At 42.9% G+C, this 26,230-nt stretch overlaps 1 protein-coding gene across 3 annotated transcripts in view; it reads left to right on the top strand.

Moving 5' to 3' along the window:
- The first annotated feature begins 700 nt into the window (after positions 1-700).
- ZDHHC7 (zinc finger DHHC-type palmitoyltransferase 7) overlaps positions 701-26,230 on the top strand; it is a 29,996-nt gene continuing 4,466 nt past the window's right edge. Inside the window, exons 1-7 of one of the 3 annotated variants that reach the window (XM_042438326.1) lie at positions 701-926; positions 9,270-9,351; positions 16,558-16,880; positions 20,015-20,139; positions 21,766-21,862; positions 23,272-23,353; positions 25,041-25,171. In XM_042438326.1, coding sequence (XP_042294260.1) covers positions 16,575-16,880; positions 20,015-20,139; positions 21,766-21,862; positions 23,272-23,353; positions 25,041-25,171 — 741 coding nt within the window. In that variant the 5' untranslated portion in view covers positions 701-926; positions 9,270-9,351; positions 16,558-16,574. Of the gene's footprint in view, positions 927-6,231; positions 6,805-9,269; positions 9,352-16,557; positions 16,881-20,014; positions 20,140-21,765; positions 21,863-23,271; positions 23,354-25,040; positions 25,172-26,230 lie in introns of those variants that run through there. The other 2 variants (XM_042438327.1, XM_042438328.1) reach the window with 2 other exon arrangements.

Genomic DNA, 26,230 nt, shown 5'->3' with positions numbered 1-26,230 from the left:
CATTGTCTAGCTCATATTTTGCAAGCTTCTTTGCAAGAATGTCATTGGGAAACATCTATAATGCAGTTTTGACCCCTGCTTTAGCCTTGCCATGGCTCCCTCCTCCTGGGATTTGTAGGGGTTCTTTTTTTTGGGGGGGGGAGCAGCAGCCCTTTTGGGCAGAAGAGGCTGAAGACCTTGGAAAACTACACATCCCATGGTTCCATGGGGATTTTCAACATTTAAAGTGCTGTCAAAGTGCATTATTATTTGGGAAGCCCATTTCTACCCAGTTAATGGTGGGACCATTAATTGCAAGCCATGCAAAGTTTATCTATCAGCTGCAATTGAGAAGGGGTAGAGGTTGCGCATGCGCACTCGGCGGCAGCGGGGAGGACATAGAGGTAGAGCCTCCATCCATCGATGGGTTCTCAGGACAACACTTCCGGTTAACGTTCGACGCAAGGCCCCTCCATTGCGGGGAAAAAGGGAAACAATAGAGCGTGGAAAGGAAAAAGCCCCACTCTATATCTCTCTCTTTGTTTCTATATACTGTAGTGGCGCGTTTAGTGATTTCCTAGGTGAGCTCCCCTTCTATTGATTCCAATGGGAGCCTTAGTTTTACTGTTTTTCAATGTTTTATCGAGCTCCTTGAGGCAACTTCGTCTTGCGCATGCGCAGTGGCTACGCCCTCCTCTACCTCCGCCTTTGAGGGCGGGCCTGAGGCGAGTGGTTGCAGCGCATGCGCACTGCGCCGGAGCGAGCTCCATGACCCCTTCGCGACGGCAGCGGCGGCAACATTAGTGGCTCCGGCCTCGGTCTTTCCCTTGGGCAGGCACTGAAGGGAAGGGCTCCTTCGAGCCCGGGATGGGCGGCTGCAAGGACGGCGCCGACGACGCCATATTTCCTCTCCTCCGTCGTCGGAACTCTGAGGAAACCAAAGCGAGGTGAGCCTCTGAGAGGCGAGGGGCGGAGTCAACGCGGCCACGCCCCTTTTGACGCGCCCATGTAAGCCACGCCCCAAGCCACGCCCCTTTATGGGCCCTCCCTTCAATGCAGATGACTCTGGCTCCTCCCACTTTAGGCCACGCCTGCCCCTGGCCTACCTTGCAAGGCTAGGGTTGGGGGATGATGGGAGTTATAATCCAACTTGATAGAATCCAACCTTCTCAGTTGTTCTTGGCCTGTCATTCTCAGCATCCCCAGAAGGTGGCAGTTGGGTTGTAATTCCTATCATCCCCAGGCTGGCTGGGGATGATGGGAATGGGAGGGCAGCAGCCCCTCAGAAGGGGCCAAGTTGGGTTATGAATCCTATCATCCCCCTGTCGGAGGAGGATGACAGTGCTAGGCCAGCAGTTCCTCAGATTGGATTGTAACTCCTATCATCCCCTGTTTGGGGATGATGAGAATGACAACCACTAAGAAGGTGCCTAATTGGGTTGTGATGCCTATCATCCCCCTGGCTGGGAATGACAAGAGCGGTAAGCCAAAAACAGCTCAGAAACTGCCAGATTGGTTTATAAATCCTATCATCCCCTGGCTGAGGAGGATGACAGTGGTAGCTCCTGAGCTTGGGTTATAACTCCTATCATCCCCTGGCTGGGGATGATGAGAACAACTGGGAAGGTGCCTAGTTGGGCTGTAACACCTATCATCCCCGGCTGGGAATGACAAGAACGGTAAGACAAAAACAGCCTGGAAGGTGCCAAATGGGGTTATAACTCCTATCATCCCCCGTCTGAGCGGGATGAGAATGGCAAGCCAGCAACTCCTCATCCCCAGGCTGGTTGGGGATGACGGGAATGGAAGGGCAGCAGCCCCTCAGAAGGTGCCAAGTTGGGTTGTAACTGGTGTCATCCTCTTTCTGAGGAGAGTGACAATGGTAGCTCCTCAAATTGGATTGTAACTCCTATCATCCCCTGGCTGAAAACGACAAGAACAGTAAGACAAAAACAGCTCAGAAGGTGCCAAATTGGGTTATAAATCCTATCATACCCTGAGAGAGTAGGATTACAGTGTTAGGCTAGCAACTCCTGAGATGGTTATAACTCCTATCATCCCCTGTCTGAGGATGATGAAAATGGCAAGCTTCTCAGATTAGATGATAACTCCTGTCATAATGGCAAGCCAGTGGCTCCTCAGATTGGATTATAGCTCCTATCATCCCATGCTGGTTGGGGATGTGAGAAAAGAAGGGGGGGATTGGTAAATTTTCTTTCTCACTTTCTTCTCCTTTATTTTTAGCATATACAAATCTTTAATTGGTTAAGTCTGCTTCCAAATATAATGCAACTTTCTTTCCTTCTGTCTCTTCTTTCTTGTTTTAATAAAGTAATCGTTCTTTCTTACAGAGTTTACTGCCACCCGCTCTTAAGGAAAGTGAAATTGTAACTTTGGAGAACGTTGGTTCTATTAAGAAAGAAAGAAAGAAAGAAAGAAAGAAAGAGAATGTTGGTTCTATTAAGGAAGGAAGGAAGGAAGGAAGGAAGGAAGGCATAGAACATTGGTTCTATTAAGAAAGAAAGAAAGAAAGAAAGAAAGAAAGAAAGCATTGGTTCTATTAAGGAAGGAAGGAAGGAAGGCAGGCATAGAAGGTTGGTGAAAGAAAGACAGACAGAAAGATTGGCTCTTCATTCAGAAAACTAGCAAGTCAGGAAGAAGTATCCCAGGAACAGTTGTTGTCTTTGTAGTGCAGGTGTTGCTTTCTTCTCTGTTTGCATCCAGCCATGTAATCTCCCACTTTTAGTCTGAATCCATACAGTCTAGACACAAGCTTACTCCTCCATTGAGAAATAAAACCTAATTTCTCTACAGAGGCAGGATTTCCCCCTTAGCTTGTTATCTCAGCAGTGCTTAATAGAAAGACACGTTTTCCTATCTGTGGCAAAGAGACATTGCTGTACTGGGTTGGGGAGCAGAAAACTGAATACAGATTCTTAGGTACCAGCGCCAGATTTCTAGGGATGCATCCGCACTGCAGACATAATCCAGTCTGACACCACTTTAACAGTCATGGCTCAATGCTATAGAATTGCGGGAATAGTAGTTTTGTCAGACATTCGCCTTTTTCCGTCTTTGGTGCCGCAACAAACTACAATCTGCAGAATTCCATAGTGTTGAGCCATGGCGGTTAAAGTGGTGTCAGACTGGACTATTTCTGCAGTGCGGATGCAGCCTAAAGGCCCTATAACTGAGAATTGTGAGTCTTTCTAAAGCTGTGCATTTGTAGGACCCAATTTGGCAAAAAGCTGCACCTATTCCACGCAATGTCTGGGACGATGGTCTTTATTTTGTGGTTATGTTGCCACTATAATCGTTCATTTTGCACAGGAAAACAGCCATCAGGAACCTCATCTCTTTGTTGGCTGCTGCCTTTTTCAGAAAATAAAACAAAAGAACATTGTTATTGATTTAATTCATTAGTTTTGGCTTTAAGAGACATTCCCAGCAAAGCTGTTTTGTACTGAGTCAGATGGATGGTCCATCTAGCTGCCTGCTGTCTGCTCTGGTGATGATCACAGCTTCTCCAGCATATGAGACACAGAGAGATATTCTTCTATTCCCATCAGCAGCCTGTGGTTTTTATTCTTGTTTTTGTAAGGGATTGAACCTTCTGCATACAAAGAACATATCCCATGACTGAGATCCTCGTATGTCTTCCCTCCACCTCTAACCCAAACTTCTGCTCAGGGTAATCTCTTTTTTTGGGACTGAGATTAAACAGATTGCAGAATAAATCAGGACTTAAAGTAAGCATTGACAGGCAGAGAGAGGAATACTTAAAGCTTGTGCTCATATATGAATCAGATAGGAGCAGAGAAACTTAGTTTTTGGGACTGCAACTTCCTAAAGCCCCCAGGACAACATGGACAGCCTGGGAATTGTAGTCCTAAATATAGGTTTTCCAAGGTATACCTCTGTCCTGCCCTTAGGTTTCTTGTTAACAAATAAGGTTTCCATTCTTTGGATCATATGGAAGGTCTGAAAACACGACAACCTGCCACAATTTGCAAAAAATGTTTTCTTGATTTTTGATGTTGTTGCAGCAGAATAAAACAGGGAGACAGTGAAATGTCACCATCAAAGAATTGTACTTTGTGCAAAAATTGCATTTAAAATATTGCCCGGAAAGCTGACTGTGTAGACTCTTTAAGCAACCCACTTGAGTCAAGGAAGATTTTTCATACACATGACGTTTTGGAAGGGAGGAGGCTGAGTTCGTATTTGTTGCACAGAGATGTCAATATAGCTTTTTCCTCCTGATTTTTCAGCATGGTGACCCTTGATCAGAAGCAATTGGTTAGGGGATGAGGGAATCCTTTAGTAACAAGGTTCAGTAACACACTTAGGAGTGAACCATTTAGCTGTCTGTAATAGCTCTTATGTGGACTTTGATTCAGGTATTTCCAGCTATGTACTTGAAACAAGACATTCTTTCACCATTCTTACTAGTGTTTTATAAAGGCGTTGGTAAAAGTACCTCTTAAAAACTGTGAAAAGGTGCTTTATACAGGACTGAGTCCTTTGGTTGGTCCATCTGTCTACTTAATGTTGTCTCTCCAGACTGGAGTGGCTTCCTAGACTTTCAGGCTGACATATATTTGTTTTAGATTTCAGGTTTTTCCAATGGGAAGCCAAGGTAACTTACACTGAGAATTAAAACGGTGAAGCTAAAAGTAATTTAGGTTGCGTCTCCCTTATCCGAAAAATTACCTGCAGACTATATGTATAAGGTGTCAATGAAACATAAATGAATTTTATGTTTAGACTTGGGTCCCATCTCCAAGGCTCCACATTGTGTGTATGTGTGTTTCTTTGAAATAGCTATCCATGCTTTAATTCAGTGTTTAGTTTTCATATGATAGGTTATTTCATTGTTTTTTAAGGCAGCACATACAGCTTGAGTCTCCCTTATATGAAATGCTTGGGATTGGAGGTGTTTTGGATTTTGGGGGATTTTGGAATACTTTGTTTTTGCAAACCAAAAACCCTAAAAATCCAAAACACCTGCAGTCCCATGCATTTCATATAAGGGAGACTCAAGCTGTTCTGACATAAGGAACAATGAAATAACCTATCATATGAATTTAAACCAGTTTAGAGGTGTTTTAAAGAAAGCATCACATGAAAAGAGGGGAAGAAATGAGAGAATCCTTCTGCAGCAAACAGTTTTGTGTCCAGAAGCCTGCGTTGCCTAGCATCGTTTTGACGGCTGGAGTCCTTTTTAGCTGGAAATACCATGGATTGAGCCTGAGATCTGCATGCAATTCATGCTCTGTGTTACTCAAGTATGTTCCCCTTCAGCAATTCCATAGTCAAACTAGTGATGTACAAAAAGGATGGGTAGGTTTTGGTGTGGCGAACTTTACAACGAAACTGATTATTGGAGACAGATGGATAGATATTTCAAAGAAACATATGTCTCGGGGTGTTACATGAAGGTGATGAGTTGGGAAAAGGTTTCAAAGTGGGTTGCCAAGTCCACTCAACCATTTGCCACGAGGCAGGATTAATTCCATACCAGGTCCTTTGCAACCAGGCCATAGTGATCCATGCTTCTTGGAGAGGAGATGTCCTCAAAACTTGAAAACGGATCAAATATCTCCTTTTGGCCTCAGCCTATTAAACAGTTGTAATGATGAAAGGAGTGCAGACTTCTTGAGCAGCTCACTGCCCAGTCTTCCCCCAAAAGGAAAAATGCATCTATCTGAAATACGTGGAAAGTCCCATGAAAGTACTTTGGATGGTGTTTGCCTCCGTTTTTAAACACTGGAGAGGCTAGGGAGGGAACGCATGCTGTTAATTGTTGATGGTTAAATCTTGTGTTTAACGTCTAAATAATCTTGGGTTTGATGTCTAAATAACCCAGCCTTACTCAAGGGAGAGTTGTTTTCATAGTTTTCTATTTACAGTCTATTTACAGTCTTAACTTGCTAACACCTTACCCACTTTTTGCCAACTGGCGATGCTAAGCACAACGACAAAAGCTTCCTACTCCCACTACCAATGCCTGCAGTGGTGGATCTAATGCAGAGTGTGTTTGGTTGTTCTGTTTTTGCTTTTGGTTTTTTGTTTGGATATTGTTTGGATTTTTTGTCCTTCAGTTCCCAGAAGCCATACTGGGCGAAGGATTCTGGGAACTGCAGTAAAACAATTTTTCCATGTTTTGGTGTCATGGGAGAAAAGCAGCATTGCTGGGCTTGTTTGTGTTGGATATGTTAAATCTCACTGTGTATAGCAGTGATCCCCAGACTTTAGCCTTCCAGATGTTTTGGACTTCAGCTCCTAGAATTCCTCACTATTGACCAAGCTAGCAGGGGCTTCTGGGTGCTAAAGTACAAAACCTCTGGAGGATCAAAGTTTGGGAACCATTGGTGTATAGGCAGGGCTTGGTGAACAAGTCAAAATCATCTCAGTTTATTTTCATGGTTACACGACTGCTCTTACAGTGTTCTTTGTGCACTTTGTGGCTTTTTCCTTTTTGAAGATCAAGCCTTTCAAAGGGTGCCTACATCTAACTTTTCGTAATCAGCCCTTTGAGCAAATCTGTTTGCTTGCCTGCCCTGCCCTGTCCTGCCCTTGGCCACAAGGAGATTGGAAATGGCTGGGCTCTGTGATATCACGACTCCACACAACGTGGCAGGGGTTCGGCTGCTGAAAGTGACTTTGAACCTGAGACAGGTGCTCAAGCCTGGACAATACTTGCCAATTCTTCTGTGATGTTATGCCACACTCCATCATAGTGTGATTCACACAATGCCTGGGAGGCCTTGCAGAATTACTCAGCCCTCTCCCCTCTTTCCAGTTGGAAGAGTCACCCTCCTTGTGAGTATCAATGGCACATCTTCATGGATTAGTTATGACTATAGTTGGCCTCCCATACCCAATGATTATTTACCCACAGATTCAAGTATATGTGGCTTGAAATTCTTCTGTATGTGTCTGTGTGTGTGTAAAAATTCCAAAAAGCAAGCCTTGATTTTGATGGTTTATAGAAAGGTCACCATTTTACTATCCATTATATCTAATGGGATTTGTGCATCCATGGATTTTGTTATCCATCGGGTGTGGGGGTGGTCCAGTGGATATCAAGGACCCACTGTAGTAGTAGTAGTAGTGATGATGATGATGATGATGATAATAATAATAATAATAATAATAATATACCATTATTTCTAATGGGACTTGAATATCCATGGTTTTTGTTATCCATGGGGCATCCTGGAACCAAACCCCAGTGGATATCAAGGACCCACAATAATAATGCACCATTATATCTAATGGGACTTAAGTATCCATGGTTTTTGTTATCCATGAGAGATCCTGGAACCAAACCCCAGCGGATATCAATGACCCACAATAAATAAATAAATAAATAATACACCATTGTATCTAATGGGACTTGAGCAGCCACAGATTTTGTTATCTGTGGGGGATCCTGGATCCAAACCTCAGTGGATACCAAGGATCCATTGTACTCTCTTTTTTTAAGCACAGAAGGAAAGGGTATAAGCAAAACCATCTTGCAAATACATTCTCTAGTGATTGAAAAGGAAAGCTGTGGGGAGTGGGGTACAAACCAGGGGAGCAAGCCTACCAATTAAAACCATTACTTGCCTTTCCTGCGGTAATGCTGGTCATCTAAAAGGCGCACTTCGGTGGAAAATATGTAACTTTAGGATGCAGAGCGTATTCAGTTACAGAGGATCCAGCATTATCGCTTGTGGAGCAACTGTGACCTTCAGCACTCAGAACAAATAATCAAGAGGGGGTTAATTGGAGGTAGATGGAGCCTCCTGCAGCTGCTGCCTCTGCTTTCCCACCGAAGGGCTTTTCTTGGAGTAGAGAAACACTGGCTTGCCCTCTTCTTCTGGATGAGGAGATGCTGGCACTGTACTTAGCAGAGACAATTTCCACTGAGATTTTCTTTTCTAAAAAATAGTGTTTTGACTGTGAGCGACAGCCTTGCACAACGCGGATGTTTTTATTAATGTTGTCACCAGTGCCCACATTCAGGGTCCTGTGGATTATTCTGGTTTGTGAATGCAACCATTTTATGGGCAGGAGGGAGAGCAGGGACAGTATTTTCCAAGGCATAGCCACATTGGTCCATCATATCAAAAGCAACAGAGTATGGTGGTGCCTTAAAGACTAACAGATTTCATTTGGCACAAGGCTTTTCTGGACTGTGGCCCATTCCATCTGAATAATTTCCAGTTCTGCAGATGTCCACTGCACTACTTTGAGATGGCACTTGAAGGTCCAACTACTGTACATATGACAGGAGGATTGCAATCGCATCTGTCAGGGTTTTTAAAAAGTAGCAGCTGTGGGCAATGAGTTTGGACCCAGATCAAGGCCATGGGAGTATGTGGAAGCGGTTTATCCCTTCCCTTGTCGTCTTTCACAATGAAAATCTTCATCCTCATCTTGCTACTCACCACTGCAGTCTCCCAGTTTAAAAAAGCATCTAAGAGTCAGATACAGATATCATGGTACCATACCTAAACTTTTCAAAACTCCCCATTTTGTACTGTTGTAATTGCCAGTGCAATTTTCTTGACTAGTTCACTGTCAAGCCCTGGTTGAGATTTCAAATATGCAATGAACATGTATGTTTTAGTTTGCTAGGCCAAGTCCTGCATCCAGACATCATGTCTAAGGAAGACAAGATTCTGACTGGACATATTCATAAAAGGGCAAGTTGATTTTCAAATACCCAAGTCATAAGTAGTTTTAAAAGTCGACCCCAACCTTTTGGATTGACCCAGATATACAGGCTGAGATGTTTTTAACATTGGAAAGATACAGACCAAGGCAGATTCACCACCATGTTTTGCATGAGTTGAACTTCCCAGCCATCTTCAAAGGCCTCCCCAAGTACAGTGTATATTATTTGCATTCATGAACTCAAGGGGAACATGGAGGCAAAGGCAGGAGACAGCTGGACAACAAAATGAAACAGTTGGGGAGGGCAAATGGTATGAATCTGAGATTTCCTGAAGCAGCTGACAGTAGATAATGCCTATCATGAACAGTGACCTCTATTCAGAAAAACGAAAAGCCCCTTCCCCACCCCCTATTTTTCCCTAGAGGTTCAGCATTTCAGTCGAAGGGAGTGGAGAAGTGTAGATGTTTGAACGTCTTCTGGGAACTGGAGGTCAGAATTAATGCAAGTTTTCACATCCTGCAGATGTTCCATCCTTCCATCCGCAGACAACACCTCGCTCTCAGTTATCTCCTTGATGCGATGGTGGCAACTAATGAGTGGCTTTATTATGTCTGTACAGGTTACATCAAATATGACTGTGTGCATCTCAGAAGCCCAAAGGAACAACAAGATGTCAGACTAACGCTCCCAGTCCTTGTCAGGTATGTGTTTGTTCTGGGATTCTTCACACAGCCTATCCCCAGAGGCTCAGGGCGGATCGCAAATAGAAACACAAACACTTTAAATGTTTTTACATCTGTAACGGTAAGCCTTTGGCGCAGAGTGAGCCTCCTTTAGAACTGCGAAAACAAAAGAGTCGGCAAAAGTTGTGATGAAGTCTTGGAACAAGTCACAGCAGCTTGAGTTAAATACCATAGCAGGGTGCTCCTCTGCTTGGGAAGCAGTTTTGTGTGATACAGTTCAGCAAGCGGGATTGGCATTGGCCCATGCCAGTTTAACCTGGTGGCATCAGTGGCCTCTTGGTTGTATTTTTAAGCAGATGTTGCTCTGCAGCTTTCTGTGTATGTCTTAAGGGTAGAGCTGGCAACCCTGGAAGGGAGTATAATGACATTGCTCATGTTGGCTGAAATCCCCTGTGTTGTAGTCTCCTAAAGTAACTTCTTTACACTCAAGTTTGGGCTTTGTTTTCAAGATTAATGCATTTTCAGTAGATGCAGATTCAAACACTGATGCTCTTCCAAAGAATGTGGCTTGATCAGTTCCTGGACTGTAGTTAAGCTCAGTTGTTTGCACTATAAGCACTCTTCGGCCACTGCATCATCTTAATGTAACTCCTCTTTGCCTCTTTCTCATGATTTATACTTGTACCTTTAGGGTACAAATGATAAAACTCACATTTAATAGTGCTGTGTGTTGTATTGAACTGTTTTTGACCCTCCCTCTTTTCAGGGCTGTTGTAAGAATTACAGCAAGATAATGTATAGGAGGCATAGCGAACACTACAAAGGACTACATAAATGCTAAATATATCTTAAGCCTGGTCTTTGGTTTGTCACATTACCGAAAGTCTCCAAAGCACAATGGTGTTTCATAAGGCTGAGCGGGACTGTTGTAACCCATCCAAATGATTTGTGGTTTGGAAGTGATGATTTTGTATAAGCTCTTGCGCCTCTAAGGGGTAATGCTTCAGTGATTCTTTCCCCCCTGTAATGTTTGAAAGTCTCCCTTGGCATCCAGCATGTTATGCCCACTTATACAATCCCATCCTCCTTACTATTTGGTCTTGCAACCTTTCTTTTCTTCGGAAGAAAAGAACTGGAGCTTTGAGATGGAGCTTTCTTCATTGAATTGGATGCTGAACGGTGTACCATTTCACAAAAGCAGTGGCCATTGGGAGGTGGACAATTGTTCTGACTTACAGGGGTGTCTTATCTTATTTTGTGCAGAAGCACCTACCCACTATAAAAGTCTGCAGTTAGCCTCCCTTATCCACGGATTTTTATCCACTGGTTCAAGCATCCATGACTTGATAATATTCCCCCAAAAAAGTATACATTCCAAAAAGCAAAACATGGCTTTCCTATTTGATACAATGGGTACCATTTTGCTCTGCCATTCTATTTAATGGGACTTGAGAATCCATGGATTTTCTTATCCACGGGGAACCAAACCCCAGTGAATAACAAGGTCCCACTGTATTTTGGGCACAGTCTACTTGAATAATGCAGATTAACTTTTTTAAAAAAGAATAGGTAAATCAGTAATGGTGGGCACACATTTGCAAACCTGCAACTGCATTAATATGTTTTCTTCTATGCCTGTAGGAAAAGCAAGTTTCCCTTTGGCGGGGGGAAAACGCAGATTTGCTCAGATGTCGCCAAATCAATGCAGTGCTTTCAGGTCGCTTTCAGGATCCTTAATAGCACCCAATCAATAGGGACTTCAGCACCAAAAGTGCTTCTAGGCTAGGCTTTCACTCTGTTCCTGGCACTTTTGGGGAAGCCATGCTTCAATCTGTTCATAAGACTTTGATTTTCTATATAGGCAGTTGGAGGCTCGCCCAGGGCCTTCTTCCCTTCCTGGTGTGTTTTCGATTTAATGAGGCAATACACAGCTAAACAAAGATCATTATATCTCCACTCAGGGCACCAAATGTAGTTCATTGGATGCTTGCTTCCCACCAGCTAAGTTGTTTTGTTTTTCTTAAAGGTTCACATATTGGGAGAAGAGCAGTAATAATAAGTACTGCAGTCTAGCCAGACAAAACAAAAACGGACAGGTGAAAATGAGAGCACCTTATTATTTCAGATACAGCGAGCCCTTGGTATCCTCTGGGGTTTGGTTCCAGGACCAAACCAAAATCTGTGAATGCTCAAGTCCCATGATATACAATGGCAAAAATCAAAGTTTGCGATTTTTAAGTAAATATTTTGAATCCACGGATGGTTGCATCCACAGATACAGAATCTGCGGAGAGGGAGGACCGACTGTATTCACATTACACTGTCTTGCTTTGTAAAAATAACCTAGTTTAAAAAGGAAAGGAAAACTGCATGTGTTAGAAGTGAACTTGCCAAAATGTAGACACTAAATAGAATCGTGACCCATGGCTTCCAGTGGCTCCCGCATCAGTTTGCCATAGAGTCGACTTCAGCTTGCCTGTGAATGAGAGACCTCCAAGATCCCATGCCAGTGAATTCTAGCTTGATTTGTAAAAGGTACTGTCCATGGTGCTAAACCTTATCCTGCCAAATAGGTTCAGTTCCTTTGATAGTTCAGACTAAAGCCCAGAGTAGATTCACCATTCCACTGGCATGTCATCAGCTGATCTTGACCATATCTTTTAAATTATTTATTTATGTGTTGGCTTTGACGTAGACAGTGTCATTCAGTACCATACTTTTTTGGTATTACTGAATTTATTCAGTTTATATCCCGCCTTCCACATGAGATGGGATTCAAGATGGCCAACTTCACTGTAACTTGTTACTTCTGTCATTATGGTTGTGTGGTCCCATTTAAAGGTGGAGGAGCAATATCATATGGTTCCATTGTTGACCCAAGCTACAGCCTGTTGTTTAATTGGGGAGGTATTGAGGCAATGACAGAATAGACGGGATAAGATAGGAAAGTTTTTAGAGCATTCAGATTATTATTATTATTATTATTAAAAAGCAACTTTTGAGGAAGAGTGGTAACTACTGTGGAGGGCCTTGGATTGATATTAGTTACTAATTACTTTTTAAAAGTAACTTTCATATACACAGAACAGAGATAGATGATTTGATTCCCTCACTGTAGAAGTAATCTGGTTTGACACCACTTTAACTGCAATGGTTCAGTGCTATGAAATCCTGGGATTTGTAGATTTGTGAGACATTTAGCCTTCTCTGTCAGAGAGCTCTGGTGCCCCAACAAACTACATTTCCCAGAATTCCACAGGATGGAGCCAAAGCACTAAAAGTGGTGTCAAACTGGATTTTTTCTGCAGTGCAGCTCCGGTTAGTTGCAAGCCAATATGCTTTCTTAAATGCTTGTTCATGGATTTTAAGATGGGAAAACAGTTAGGGCATTGGGGTTTTCTCTGAAAGATTTAAATACCTGACTAAAATTAGTTTGATTTAAAATCTCTGTGTCCTGAGATCGAGTTCATATAATGAAAGCAGCTCTCAAAGGCTTGCTGGAGGGAGGATTGCAAGCCAATATGTTTCCTTGCATACTTGTTCGTGAATTTGGAGACTGGGAAAACAGTTAGGATATTGCTGTTTTTTCCTCTGGGTGATTAAAATCACTTACTAAAATTAGCTTCATTTAAAATCCTTTTGTCCTGGGATCTGGTGCGTAAGCCAGTATGTGTAATGGGCTTGTTGGAGGGAGGAGGAGGCAATCTCATTCCATAAGGCAAGGGTGTGATAACCGATCCCACCAAATAATTGCCTTTGGAAGACCCAACTGTGTGAGCAGCAGAGGGAACATCTGTCCCCGGGATTAAATTACTACCTGAAAATGCTGAGCGCAGCCCCTTCCTTGCAGGGATCTTACTGCTGTGCTCCGCCGAGTCGCCGCTGGTGCTCCCGTTTTTCCGCTGAATCATTATGTAAATTGAGAAATATTTCTGCTGTGTCTGTTTTCGTGACGCTCGCTCCTTGCCAGCGCCATATGGGATGCATTACTTGCTCTCCCATCTACACAGAAGTATATTTTGAATTTGTCCTCCCAAGCGGAATCATCCGCAGAGCACTTCTGAATTATTAAAAACGTTTCACATGCTCCCACCCCAAATCCTAACAACAGTCCTCTAAAGTAGCCCCTGGTATGATTGGAGGCATATTTTGCAAATACGGCAGTTTAGGCTCCAGACCACCACTGTAACGCAAATATCACCTTAAAAGCAAATTATAACCATCCCCCCCCCCACTTGCCAGTACATATAAAACATGTAACAAGGGATGTAAAAGATGAAGCAAAGGAAAATGGTGCCAAAAAACTTACAAAATTCTGGCAGACATAACTGTTTGTGTTCGTCCTAAAGGCTGGATGCATGCGAGAGATGGTTGGTGTTTCTTTTTAGATGCTCCCAGGATGGACAGAGCATTTACATTTGCCTCTACTCAGAAAAAGGAGGTGACCGTATATATAAGTTAAAGTACAGGACTCACATTGACCCATGGATAAGTCGACCCATATTTTTGGATCAATTTTTTGACCAAAATTTCTAGACTTATACATAAGTATATACAGTAGTCAGTCAGCTATAGCCATGGATTCTTTATCCACAGATTCAACCATCCATGGCTTGACAATATTGCGTGTGTGTGTGTGTGTGTGTATTTTTTTCAAAAAGTCAACCTTTATTTTGCCATGGGACACCATTTTACCATGCCACTGTATTTAATGGCACTTGAGCATCCACTGATTTTGATATCCACAAGAGATCCTGGAACCAAATCCCAACGGATACCAAAGACCCACTGTATTTACACAATCATTTATTAAGTACAGTAACACCCCAAATCCACAGAACAATTATACCTTTATTGGCCAACCAAATGCACAGAATACATGATGCAAACTTTCGAAGCTGCACTGGCATCTTCATCGGGCAGTCAAACAGGAGAAAGAAAGAAGATAGTGTTGAAGTCATAGGTCTACATTTTGTCAAGATGTTGTTATATTTGTTCTCAGTTAAGATGGTACTGAGGGATATCTATGTAAGCAGAGGCCATGTGGGCTCTGGAAGCAGAAGGTAGATTGCAGCAAATAGAATTTAAAGTCCATTAGCAACTCAAAAAGAAATGTCAATTTATTAATCATTTATAAAATGTGCAATAGCACTAGGCCTTTAAAAAAAAAGATGCACAGTCTCTCAGCCTCAGAGGATGGCAGTGCCAAACCCCCTCTGAAGAAACTTGCCAAGAAAACCCTATAATAGGCTTGCCTTAGGATTTCTGTAAGTCAAACACAACTTGAAGGTACACAACAACACAACAGGGTTACATGTGGCCTCCTTTTCCCAGACATCCTCTTTTTCAGAGCTAAAATTTCTATGTGCTCAGTTTCCAAGATCAGACAGGATCTGATGCCCTTAGGGTATTTAAGCCATTTCTAGTTTGTCATTGTGTTACCAACACTCCCTATATTATAGTTTTTTGTGGGATTTTCGGGCTCTGTGGCCATGTTCTAGAAGAGTTTATTCCTAACGTTTTGCCAGTATCTGAAGAGGCCAGCCACAGATGCTGGCGAAAGGTCAGGAATAAACTCTTCTCGAACATGGCCACATAGCCTGAAAAACCCACAAAAAAATATGGATGCCGGCCATGAAAGCCTTCAACTTCACTCCCTATATTAGTTATAACCTATGCTATAGAGGATGGAAGTAGAGTCCTTTATCTGAAACTTAGGATCCTGTCTCCTAGAAGAGTGTCTTTTCATATTGTCCTCATGCTGTGCACACTTTACTTTGGAGTAGATCTCATTGGATTCAGTAGAACTAGCTTCCAAGTAAACATGAGGAGGTTTGTGCCGTTCAGGCTGTTCCTTTTGTTCTGCCATCCGTAAAGGATTCATAATCTTTAATGGGACTTGGAACTAATATAATAATCTGTCTTGAATGCAGTAAAGCTATTTTTTTTATTCTGCACAAGTTGGACGCGCCCTCCCTTGAAGGGCAAAAATCCATCTTGCACAACCTCATATCCTTGTTGTTTGTGAGCACAGTAAAGCGGCAAGCTTAGGCGCGCACAGCATCATATTCATGAACCCCCTATTTGTCTTTCTGGGGGAATTCCAGATACCCACACCTTGTGGCCTTTTCCCATCGCTTTGGTACACACAACCCACAAACTGCTTAAATACAGTGAGATGGGGATGGAGAATTTCTGCATTACTCTTCACAAGCAAAGCTACACAAGTTTGTTTTTTGGGGGGGGGGCTAATTTGCCAGTGAGAAATGTTGTAGCACTTTGTAAATCCCAAGTTAGTTCCAATTCCCAGCCTTGGGTTAGTCCCATTTAAGAGTATGAGTTGATGAATGATGAATCACCACAAAAGTAATCCAGTTGATTCAGTGGCTTTCCTCCAGTTGAATATTTAGCACAAATATTTAGGCCAGTGTATGCTACAGAGAGAAGAGGTAATGTCAGGGAATAGCTTTAATACATAGTAAAAATGGAGAATTAATATTGAGGAGGTGAAAAGTAAGGAGAAAAGGACCTTTTATACAGGGCATAAAAGCAGGGAGTAATGAGTGAATGAGTTAAAATGTTAAAAGATTTTTGTTTTCAGTGGACAGTAGTGTTGCTGTCCTTTCTAGAGATAGAAAAGATATAAAGTATATAGATATAAAATACAGATAGATAGATAGATAGATAGATAGATAGATAGATAGATAGAGTTCCTCTCTGCCCCAAACTGACTCACTCCAATTCACCTGTTTTAACTGTTTTTAATCTGTATTTTTATTGTTATTGTTTTGGCTTACAGTGGAGGGATAGGGGATTATGTATTGTGAGTTTGTTTTTATTAGATATTTTATTGTATTAATTGTGCTGCTGTAACCCGCCTCGATCCGTAGGGAAGGGCAGGATTATTATTATTATTATTATTATTATTATTATTATTATTAAGTTGGCCTTCGAAATACCTTGAGTTGTGCCCAGCTGGGCTAGCAATGTCCATATCCTTGCGACAACAACCTCTTCGTATATGTGAGTGAAATAGGACTGGGGGAATATTGGAAAGGAAGCCTTGCAAGAGAATAAATTTGAAGTCCTCTTCTTTGGGAAAAAATCAGTGCAGGACTGTTATGGCTAGAGTCAAACCCCCCTTCCATTCTCTGATCATAAAAACCCGATGTCTGCTGTCAAAGCACTTTGATGCATGGCTGCCCTCTCATTATTTTTCTCCAGGGCCAGTCCAGAAAACCATGCAGTCATCAGGGCACAGGTTCCGCGACGTCGAGCATCACCCGCTACTTGCCGAAAATGACAGCTACGATTCATCGTCCTCAGAGTCTGACATGGCCGACAGGGTCTGGTTCATCCGCGACGGCTGCGGGATGGTCTGCGCGGTGATTACCTGGCTCCTTGTTGTCTACGCGGATTTTGTCGTGACATTTGTCATGCTGCTGCCTTCCAAAGACTTTTGGTACTCTCTCATCAATGGGGTTCTCTTCAACTGCTTGGCGGTCCTTGCTTTGTCCTCTCACCTGAGAACGATGCTGACTGATCCTGTGAGTAGAAGCATCCCCATGGTTAAGTTTACCGCTTTTGTACATTCTTTCTAGGCAGAATCATTTAGCATTTATGTAGCACCAACAACAAGATTGGAAGATATTGCTAATTTACAAAATAAAAGCCAAAAACAAAGTAGCCATGTGGTTCATGAGTAAAATCAGCGTTGGGCAGTATCTTTAGCGCAAACAGTATAATGTCAATTTAGAGCTCTCAGTCAGTCTTTGTGCCTTTGGTAGTCTGATGAAGGCTATGGACCCCTTCCCACAATATCTGTGGATCTATACAATTCACTCCTTTCTCTAGCAGTGGGCCTAATAGCCACAATAATTTCAGAGTAATGATGGACATATATCTGCAATAACTGTAACAGTACATAAAATATCTGTGATTTCTGTTGGTGACAAAGTCACTAGTACTGCTAAGCTACTGTGGTTTGTTGCCTACATTCATATTTGAAGGAAATGCTAAATTTCAGTTGGAGAAGTTAGTGGAAGTAACAACATAATTGTTTTCCCTCCATGGACCCTCTGAATCTACCCACAGATGCCTTGGCAGAATCCATGGATCACAGACTAATAAATCCTGGTATAGAAACTCTGGCTGCATCTGCACTGCAGAAATAGTCTGGTTTGATATCACTTTACCTGCCGTGGCTCAGTGTTGTGGAATTCTGGAAGTGTAGTTTGTTGCTCCCACTCTTGTTCCACAGCAAACTACACTTCTCAGAATTCTGTAGCATTGGCAGTTAAAGTGATGTCAAACCGGATTACTTCTGCAGTGCGGATGCAGCCTCTGATAAAAGAGTTATCCAACTCTGCAGTTTGGAAAGTTTGAGACTCCATGTTGAAATAAGCAGTATCTAAAACAGAAATGTGAGACATACTGGGATCTGTCTTCCATTGCAATCTCTTCTTTGTGCTACAGCTCACCCTATTCAGCAGGGTCTCCCATACCTCTGTGTAACATTTGTAGGTGGCTGCTGTGAGGATAAAGCTGGGGAGGTTCCCTTCCACCAGCCCCATTGAACATTCCTAGATCTGGACCCATTTCATTGTACATATCCATGGAATATGTTTTAAGAAGCCAGTTTTTCTCAACTATTTGTGATTCTTTGTCTCATAACTCAGCTTGTTGAGAAACAGTCGCACATTGCCTTCCCTTCCAGATATGTTAGATTATACTTCCGCTTCAGTTAGCATGCGTAATGGTCAGGGATGTTGGGAACAGCATTCAAACATTATATGTGTCCCAGGTCTCCTAGCCTGCAGAAAACATAATGACATCTCTGGTGAGCAATGGGCGTGAAGGAGCTTGCTTCCAAAGAACCTTAGATTTGTTCCCGGGAATTCAAGTCAAATGGGCTTCAGACAGCAAGGCTAGGAAAGACCATGTTCTACAATATTGAGGAACCATTACCAGATTGAATAACACTGAGTCAGTTAAATGAATAATCTATCTTGGCAATAAAGCCTCTTCTTCTGCGTAGCCTTACCACATAAAGGCAGAGGGAACGCTCATCTAAGAAGACAGAGAGAGAATTGTTTTCCCAGCATCCATTGACTCCTCTTTGGCATGCAGCACGCGCATCCAGTCTTTGCTGTGGCATCCATCATGCTTATTCTCTTCTTGCTATGCTGCCTTTGCTTTGATTCTTAGGTATTTTCCTATAGCCCCCTCTACTCCACTCCAACTGTTGCCGTTCTCTTAAGCTGCCTTGCCAAAACTTGGGACGCTACTCATTCCAAATCCTAGTGTCTGTTTGTTTCTCTGAGTTTTCCCTGTAACAACCCCTTCTTTGGTGGCAGGTGTCAGTTTGTATGTGTGTGTTTTCCCTTGCTTTCCAGTTGTATTTTCATCACAAGCAAGGTGCCCTTAGGGTTGGAAGAGCCAGTTATACACTCACACAGACACACACACCGCTGTGTGCTGGTAAATGAGAAAACACCACTGTTGTGCGTGCACTATGTGTCTGTTCCTCTCTGGCTCAGCTCAGAGTTGTCCTTCAGTAGCTGAAGATCAAACCATAGTCAAATGAGCATGGCAACCCGATTGCAAAGAAATTGCCTCCACACCACAAAACTCTTACTATGAGTTTTCTACTTATTTATCTGTGGAGTGATGTACTTGTGTTTTCCTCAGTTTATTTCCAAGACCTGAATCTGTCTCATTTGTTAAAAGAATTGCAGGTAGCAGGTTCATTTTTACTTTCTTGGATAGAGAATTGCACTAGAAGCAGTGCCAGAACACACAGATATACATTTTTGGGGAGAAGTCTTGTGCAATTCTCTACCCCTTGCTGTGAAAACTCTCCTGTGGTTTTACTCTCACCTTCTCTGTCTATTGTCCCTGTCTTGCTTCATCTCTGTTTACAACCTTCACCTTTCCAATACTGACACACTCATCTCCCTCAAAAATCTCCAAGTCCCATGAATTCACCCACATTTTCTGCTCAGGATTTCTTTTATCCATAACACCTTTGTGGCGCTTTCTTTCTCTCTGCCCTGATCTCTCCTAAAAAGCAAACAAACACATCTTTTTGCTTGAAACCCAAGTCTTTGCATCTTCAACTTTTTCAGACAAACTGAGGGGTGAAACAGACTGCCCCGAAGGAGCGGCATTATGCCACCCCTTTGATTGCTGGGCTGGGGCTGTGACAACCACACGCCATGTGTTTTCCCAGCTCAAAAAGAAGTGGCAGAAAGATGACTTTTTTGAGCTGGGAAAAAGCTCTCTTTTCTGCTGCAGTGGCTTTTCGGCATTCCTGCGCCACAGTGCGTGCGAACATTGTGCCGCCAAAATTCTGTGAAACCAGCGCACTTGCGGTGGGTTGTGCGGCTTCCCAGTGGCATGGAGGCATGCGCAATCTGTACACCATGCCCCATGCCACCCCCAAGCCGGCATATTGTCCCAGTCTGCTTCACCCCTAAGTCTTTATATATGCGACTTTTTTCATCCTCTTCATGACTGTGTATTTTCCACAACCAAATCAGAAATTGTGAATTTCTCATGGCAGGGATCTGTCCTTTTAGCTTCTATTATTCCGTAAAATGCTGTGTCCATCATGGGACTTTGCAAATGAATACCAGTCTCTCCAATGACTGCACTTTCTTTTCCTTCTGTTACACCTTAGGGGGCTGTTCCCAAAGGAAACGCCACAAAAGAGTACATGGAGAGTTTGCAGCTGAAACCAGGCGAGGTGATCTACAAGTGTCCCAAGTGCTGCAGCATTAAGCCAGAGCGTGCCCATCATTGCAGGTATGTTCCTCGTTGCCTTTGGAGGGCCAGACTGCACAATGCATTAAGATTGTTCTCATCAGTTTCTGTGTGTTTAAACAAGGATGTGCAAGTGAGTGTGTAGGGATGATCTGGATATAGTGGAGGTGGAGATTTAACACTTCTCCATTCCACAGCCCCATTGAATATATCCCTCGCCTTCTAGAAACAGATTCCCTCCCAAGTCAAATAGCAGGGCAAATTTTATCAGGACCACATTGAAGGGAAACGGAAAGGAATAGCCACCCCACCCAACACCAGTCTATACTGTGGTCCTGTACTGAGAGATTTGGCCCTCTCAAATGCTAGGAAACATACACACACACACATGTGGTGAGTCTTTTAATGATGTATGTAGCTTTGCCCCAAGTGGCTTCTTAAACCTTGGAGCTCTCTTTTCTCTGGAAGCATGTGCTGGGCTTATGTTACCGTTTTCTCAAAGCAGCCTCCTGCAGCAGGATATAAGTGGCCCGCACTTCACTGCAGCCTCTACAAATGTGAAAGGCAAGGTCATTTTCTTTCAAGCAGTTTCCCTTTTGTTTGAGCAAGCCGAGCAGAAGCGTGGAGGGCTCTCATTCCCTAGGAACCGAGTTCTCAAGTGCAGATGCTGTATTAATACAGCCAGGCCTCTCCCAGTACCTCGCTCTTCTGCCTCTGATGGTCTGTGAACGGCTAAAAGACTGGCGAGGTTTTGTGATGGCAAAACTCTTGACCCTACTTAAAAATCTGGCAGGGTTCATTAGCAGTTGCAAAGGGAAGCATCAGTGTTTCTTGAACTGTGATACAGCCCAGGTGTAGAATTGTGCAAAGTTGTTATGTGCTGTGGGTTATGTTATGTTTATTTATTCTTACAATTGCAAATGAGATCTGCCACAAAATGGCTTAGTGCATCTTCATCTGTACTAACAGTTCTCCTCTTCCATGTGTGAGCCAGCCAGCCATGAACTCCTTCAGCATATTCCATTGCATTCCTGTTCCAAATGCTTTATACTATAATGGCCACGTAAGCCATGAACCAAGCTTTCTTGATGTGATCCATGAAGTATTTCTCTAAAAGCATGACTCTGGCTCTAGACTTGGAAGAGGAACTCTGTGATGATGATGTTGACATTCATAATCACTATATCCTGTTACTTTTGTTCTGGATTAGATTTGTGTCTTGGTTTACAAGAGAAAAAATGTTGTGTCTTCTTCAACTAAGCCGAGAGAGTCTCTTAAAATAAAGACCCAATTATACTAGAGTTCTGAAGACATTGCACTGTTGTATTTTAAAGATAGAGGCATTGCTTTTTGGCATCCATCATTAACAGGAGAAGCAACATAATAGGCACTTATTTTCACTTAAACATGCAGAAAGCAAGCATTATCAAGTCACATACTGCCATTTAGACGCTTGCAGCAGAAGCTAATTCAATAACTCTGAGCAGCTGCATTAGTGTTCTAAAAAGAACAAACAGTGTTTTGAAATGTCTTTCCATTTGTCCTTTTGTATCATGCATCTCACTGTCTTGGGCTTTACAGAGAAATAGCCTCTTCTGTCATCAAGGACAAAATCTCCACAACTCATGGCATCATTTTCCATGTATTTTTCTCCTTTCCTTCCACTAGTATCTGCAAACGATGTATTCGGAAAATGGACCATCACTGCCCATGGGTTAACAACTGTGTGGGAGAAAGGAACCAGAGGTTTTTTGTGCTTTTTACTGTGAGTAGGAAAGATTTACTTATTCCTGATTGAAAGGTTATCTTCTAGAGAAACTGAGGTTGGGATTTGAATCTTCAAATTGGGGATGTACAGAATGCTTTCCTTCATCAATGTGAATGGGCTACAATGTGCAGCCACATACCTTCTCAATAGTACTTGGGTCCAGACTGATATGAGACACTTTTGATGGTGAGTTTGCATCTTAGAGAATGGTGTAAGAATGCATGATGAAGGGAACACAACAAGTGGCAGAGATGCTGCTTGGTTCTTGTTTGGTAAAAAAATAAAGTCTTCTAAAATAAAAAAAACTCACCAATTCAATTCCCCACGCCAAGAATGGGCCTTTGGAGTTGAGTCTTTTAAAGAGTGCTTCCTTACATATTGCCCTTAGGTTATTTTAAAGCAGGAATAGAAACAAATCATGGTGAAGAATAGGTCAGCGATGACCCACATCAGCTAAAACTTGACCTCCACACTCAGTGTTACCAGGCCTCTTAAAATCCATTACAGCTTGGAGGAAAACATTGGGGAATTGTTGTTTGTAAGTTTTCTAGATCCAGCTGATTGGTCATTGTTGGAAACACATTACAGGATCAGGTACGCAAGGGTTGGCAACTGTGCTCCTCTTGATATTTGTGGCCTACAACTCCCATCAGTCCTAGGCAGTATAAGTATAGTGAGGGATTAAAGAAGTTGCAGTCTTACGACATCTGAAAAGCCACAGTTGCCCACCCTTGAAACAGATTCTCGATGTAACCCATCAAGGCTCTTCTTACAAACCTCAGGGGATTTTGAAACGTACAGCGCGCCCCTCGGCTTATGCGGGGGATCTGTTCTGGACCCCCCACTTAAGCCTAATTCCACGTATGCTCAAGCCCCATTCGCATAAATGGGGCTCGTGCATGCAGCGACGCGGCAGTGCACACACGACATGAGTGCATGCCCCATTCATGCAAATGGGACACACCGCCCCTTGTGCCCCACACGCTCCTGCGCGGCTTTCTGCATATAGTCAAAACTGTGTATAGCGTGCCTGCGTATGACACTGGCGCACTACACTGTATTTTACAATATGGTACCAGCAATTAAAAGATTTTTTAAAACAACAAAGAAGTCCCAGTATGCTGATACTGGTGCATTTACCCCATATGGGTGGAGCATCTCCACACCCTGACATAATTAGAACATGGTTCATGCACTTCAGAAATATCCACATCCTCTTGTGTCTGCCACATACTTCAATTCTGAATAGTTGGGGAAAAAATAGAAGTCAAAAAGGTTTTGCTGTTTTGTGTTTGCTTGTATACATGAAACACATGCACATGTACAGTCCTGATGCGCAAGCGTAGGTATGACTCATGGGTGCATGCCTTGCAGAACTGATTTCCCAATCTTCTTCTAATTTCCAGATGTACATAGCTCTAATTTCAGCCCATGCTCTCATCTTGTGCGGGTTTCAGTTCTTTTCCTGTGTCCGAGGACAGTGGATCGGTAAGCAGATGCTCAAATTTTAAGCCTAGCTATGTCACTTTTTTGTCAGAGTATCCAAGTGCTATACAACAACTTAAAATAATCAGTGACAAAAACAAGGAACAGCAACTGGAAGTAGGGGAGCAGATTGAGAACCATTAAAACAGTAAAAAGAGGAGAACAATAATTTTGAAGCCTTCTTAAGATAATGAAAACATTTACAGTTGCCCCTCCGTTTTCCTGGGGGATCCGTTCCGGACCCTGCCTGCAGAAACGGAAATCCGCTGATATTCAAGCCCTATTAGTTTGAATGGCAGCACACCCCATTTTAAGTCCCTCCATTTGCCCCTCGCAAGTAAGTGAGGGGCGCAGATTCAAAGTCCGCACAAATGGAATTGACCACATCTGTTCGCTTAGGTGATTCCAAAGGATCCGTTACTGAAAAGTCCACGCTATCCACTGTAAAACCTTTCCCCTTACCCCAGAACAGGGGTTCCCAAACTTTTTGACTCACTGAGCCCTTATTTCTATGGTGGAGTCCCTAGGAGCCCTACCCTATGTCTTACAAGTTAATGGTGTTTAGGAGTATATAAAATGATATATTCTTATTCTTCAATTTCAGTCAATTTTTATTTCTTTCACTTTCTGGAGTGGCCGCGGAGCAACTTGGAAGTGCACACGGAGCCCTAAGGGTTCCTTGGACCCCAGGTTGGGAACTCCTGCTCCATAAGATTGGTTTACTGGGAGAAGGGCCTTAGAAAAAGATCTTGAAAGATCATATAGATTCATGTGGCAGAAGATGGTACTTTTAGGTATCTCAGTCCCAGGTTATATGACACCTTAAAGGTACAACTCCTCACAGTTGGGCCAAGAACAACAGAGTGCATTTCTGAACTTCTGTGACTGAGGAATCCTGGAGTCTTTAGCCAAAGATGCATCATTCTCCCTTGTTGGAGAAGTCCTTGGAGTTGGACACATTCCAACAGTCCATCCCTTTGCCTTTGCTTTCCAAATAATAGCTTTAAAAAAAGAGAATTGTATGTGTAGGTGACCTACAGTTGGTTATGTGAAAAATTAGTGAGAAGGGCCTCTGTATCTATCTACAGTGGACCCTTACTTTATGCGAGGATCTGTTCTGGACCGCCCACATAAGGCAAATAACACATATGTTTGAGCCCTATTGAATATAATGGGGCTGCAGCTCAGCGGCGCATGCGCACCACAGGTGCACACAGCATTCATTGTATTGCAGCACGACTTCAGCATAAGCTGAAAGCCGTAGATAGTGAGCCCACGTATGGCACAGGTGCACTGTATGTCATCACAGCATACAGTTTTTTAGCTTTACCATAATAATGCTAGCTCTTCAGATCCTTAAAGAGCCGGTGCAGACAAAACACCTCAAAGAGACTTTAAATGTGAGCTATAGTGCTTCACAGCTTGTGACCCACCATTTGTGCAACATGGTTGCCAGGTGCAGGAGCAAACGTCTTTTCTCCATGCCATCTGCCTCCCCCAGGCAAACAGGCCAGTTAGGGATTTGTATGCATCGATTCCCTCAGCATGGGCTTTGAGTGCAGATTGACCTTTTATATCCTGCAAGTTCTGGTTTGCTAATTGTTTCAGAGCTGTCACTTGACTGTGCTCTTGCTGTGATGTGCTTTGTATTCAAGTTCATCTTCTCCCCATCCCTGCTTTCTTCTCTCAGAATGCAGTGACTTTTCCCCACCTGTGACTGTGATCCTGCTGATCTTCTTGTGCCTTGAGGGTTTTCTGTTTCTTACATTCACTGCGGTAATGTTTGGCACCCAAATCCACTCCATATGCAACGATGAAACGGTAAGACGGTAAAAGAGTCTTTTTGATCCAACGTGTAATGCTGCATTTGGGGCATGCATACGTCTATGACTTTGCGTCTTTACACATGCATAAGCACACATATAAACTCCTTACTGGGACTCCACAATTTTAGGATTTCAAACGCAGCTCTTGCTAACCTTGAGATGTCTCCCCAACGATCCCAAATATTGTAATTAATGTTAGGGTACTGTTTAAGCCTTTGTGTAAGTTCTTAAACTCTGACATCAGCATGCAGAGAAGAGGAATAACAGAGCCCTCTAAAAATGCCTGACAAAGCAAAAAGGCCTGATAAGAGTTTCCTCAGCAGCAACAGCCTCCATTATTTTATAATTGGCTCCTTTGTACTATTGTGAGCAAATGCCCTGAAAGGCACCTGGACCTTTTTTTTCCTGGTACAAAAATGAACTAATGATGGCATTAGTTGCTAAATTCCTCTTCTCTACCCAAAGGTCTCACAAGGTGACTTCTTCATCCTAATTGCAATTTGTATTTCATACTCTTATTCCTTGTATTATGTTGTACTTTAAAGTGTGTTTTGTATTTTAAAGAAGGGCACACATTTCAAGATGTACATTTAATGTTTCAATGGTTCATACAGTTAATCATCGGGGGGGGGGGGGAAGAGACAGTCCGAAATAAAGCTGCTTCAGGTCACTTTGGAGGTATGCTGTTTGAATGACACACACCTCTTAAGATGTCCCCCCAAAAGCTGTGCCAAAGCTTGTGCTCCAGTCCTTAGAACTGGAGCATGGCTTCGGTGTGGCTTTTGGACTCTTAGGACGCGTGCATCATTTAAGCAGCATACCTCCAAAGTGACACAAAGCAGCTTTATTTTGGCCTGTCTGTTCAGGCCCTATGGCTGGTAGTTGAGCAGTTACAAATGTGTAAGTTAGACCTACACAGTTGTATCTACTTGATATTCATGTTTACAAGTGTGGCACTATTGCCATAATCGCACATGCCCTCACAAACCTACCTTATAGCCAACAACTGCACCAAGCAATGGAGGTCTGTTCAGCTGGGGATCAGTACACAGCA

This window comes from Sceloporus undulatus, chromosome 8 (genome assembly GCF_019175285.1).
Source record: "Sceloporus undulatus isolate JIND9_A2432 ecotype Alabama chromosome 8, SceUnd_v1.1, whole genome shotgun sequence".
NCBI lineage: Eukaryota > Metazoa > Chordata > Lepidosauria > Squamata > Phrynosomatidae > Sceloporus > Sceloporus undulatus.
The sequence above is the reverse complement of the archived record's forward strand: the minus strand, read 5'-3'. Positions and strand labels throughout refer to the sequence as shown.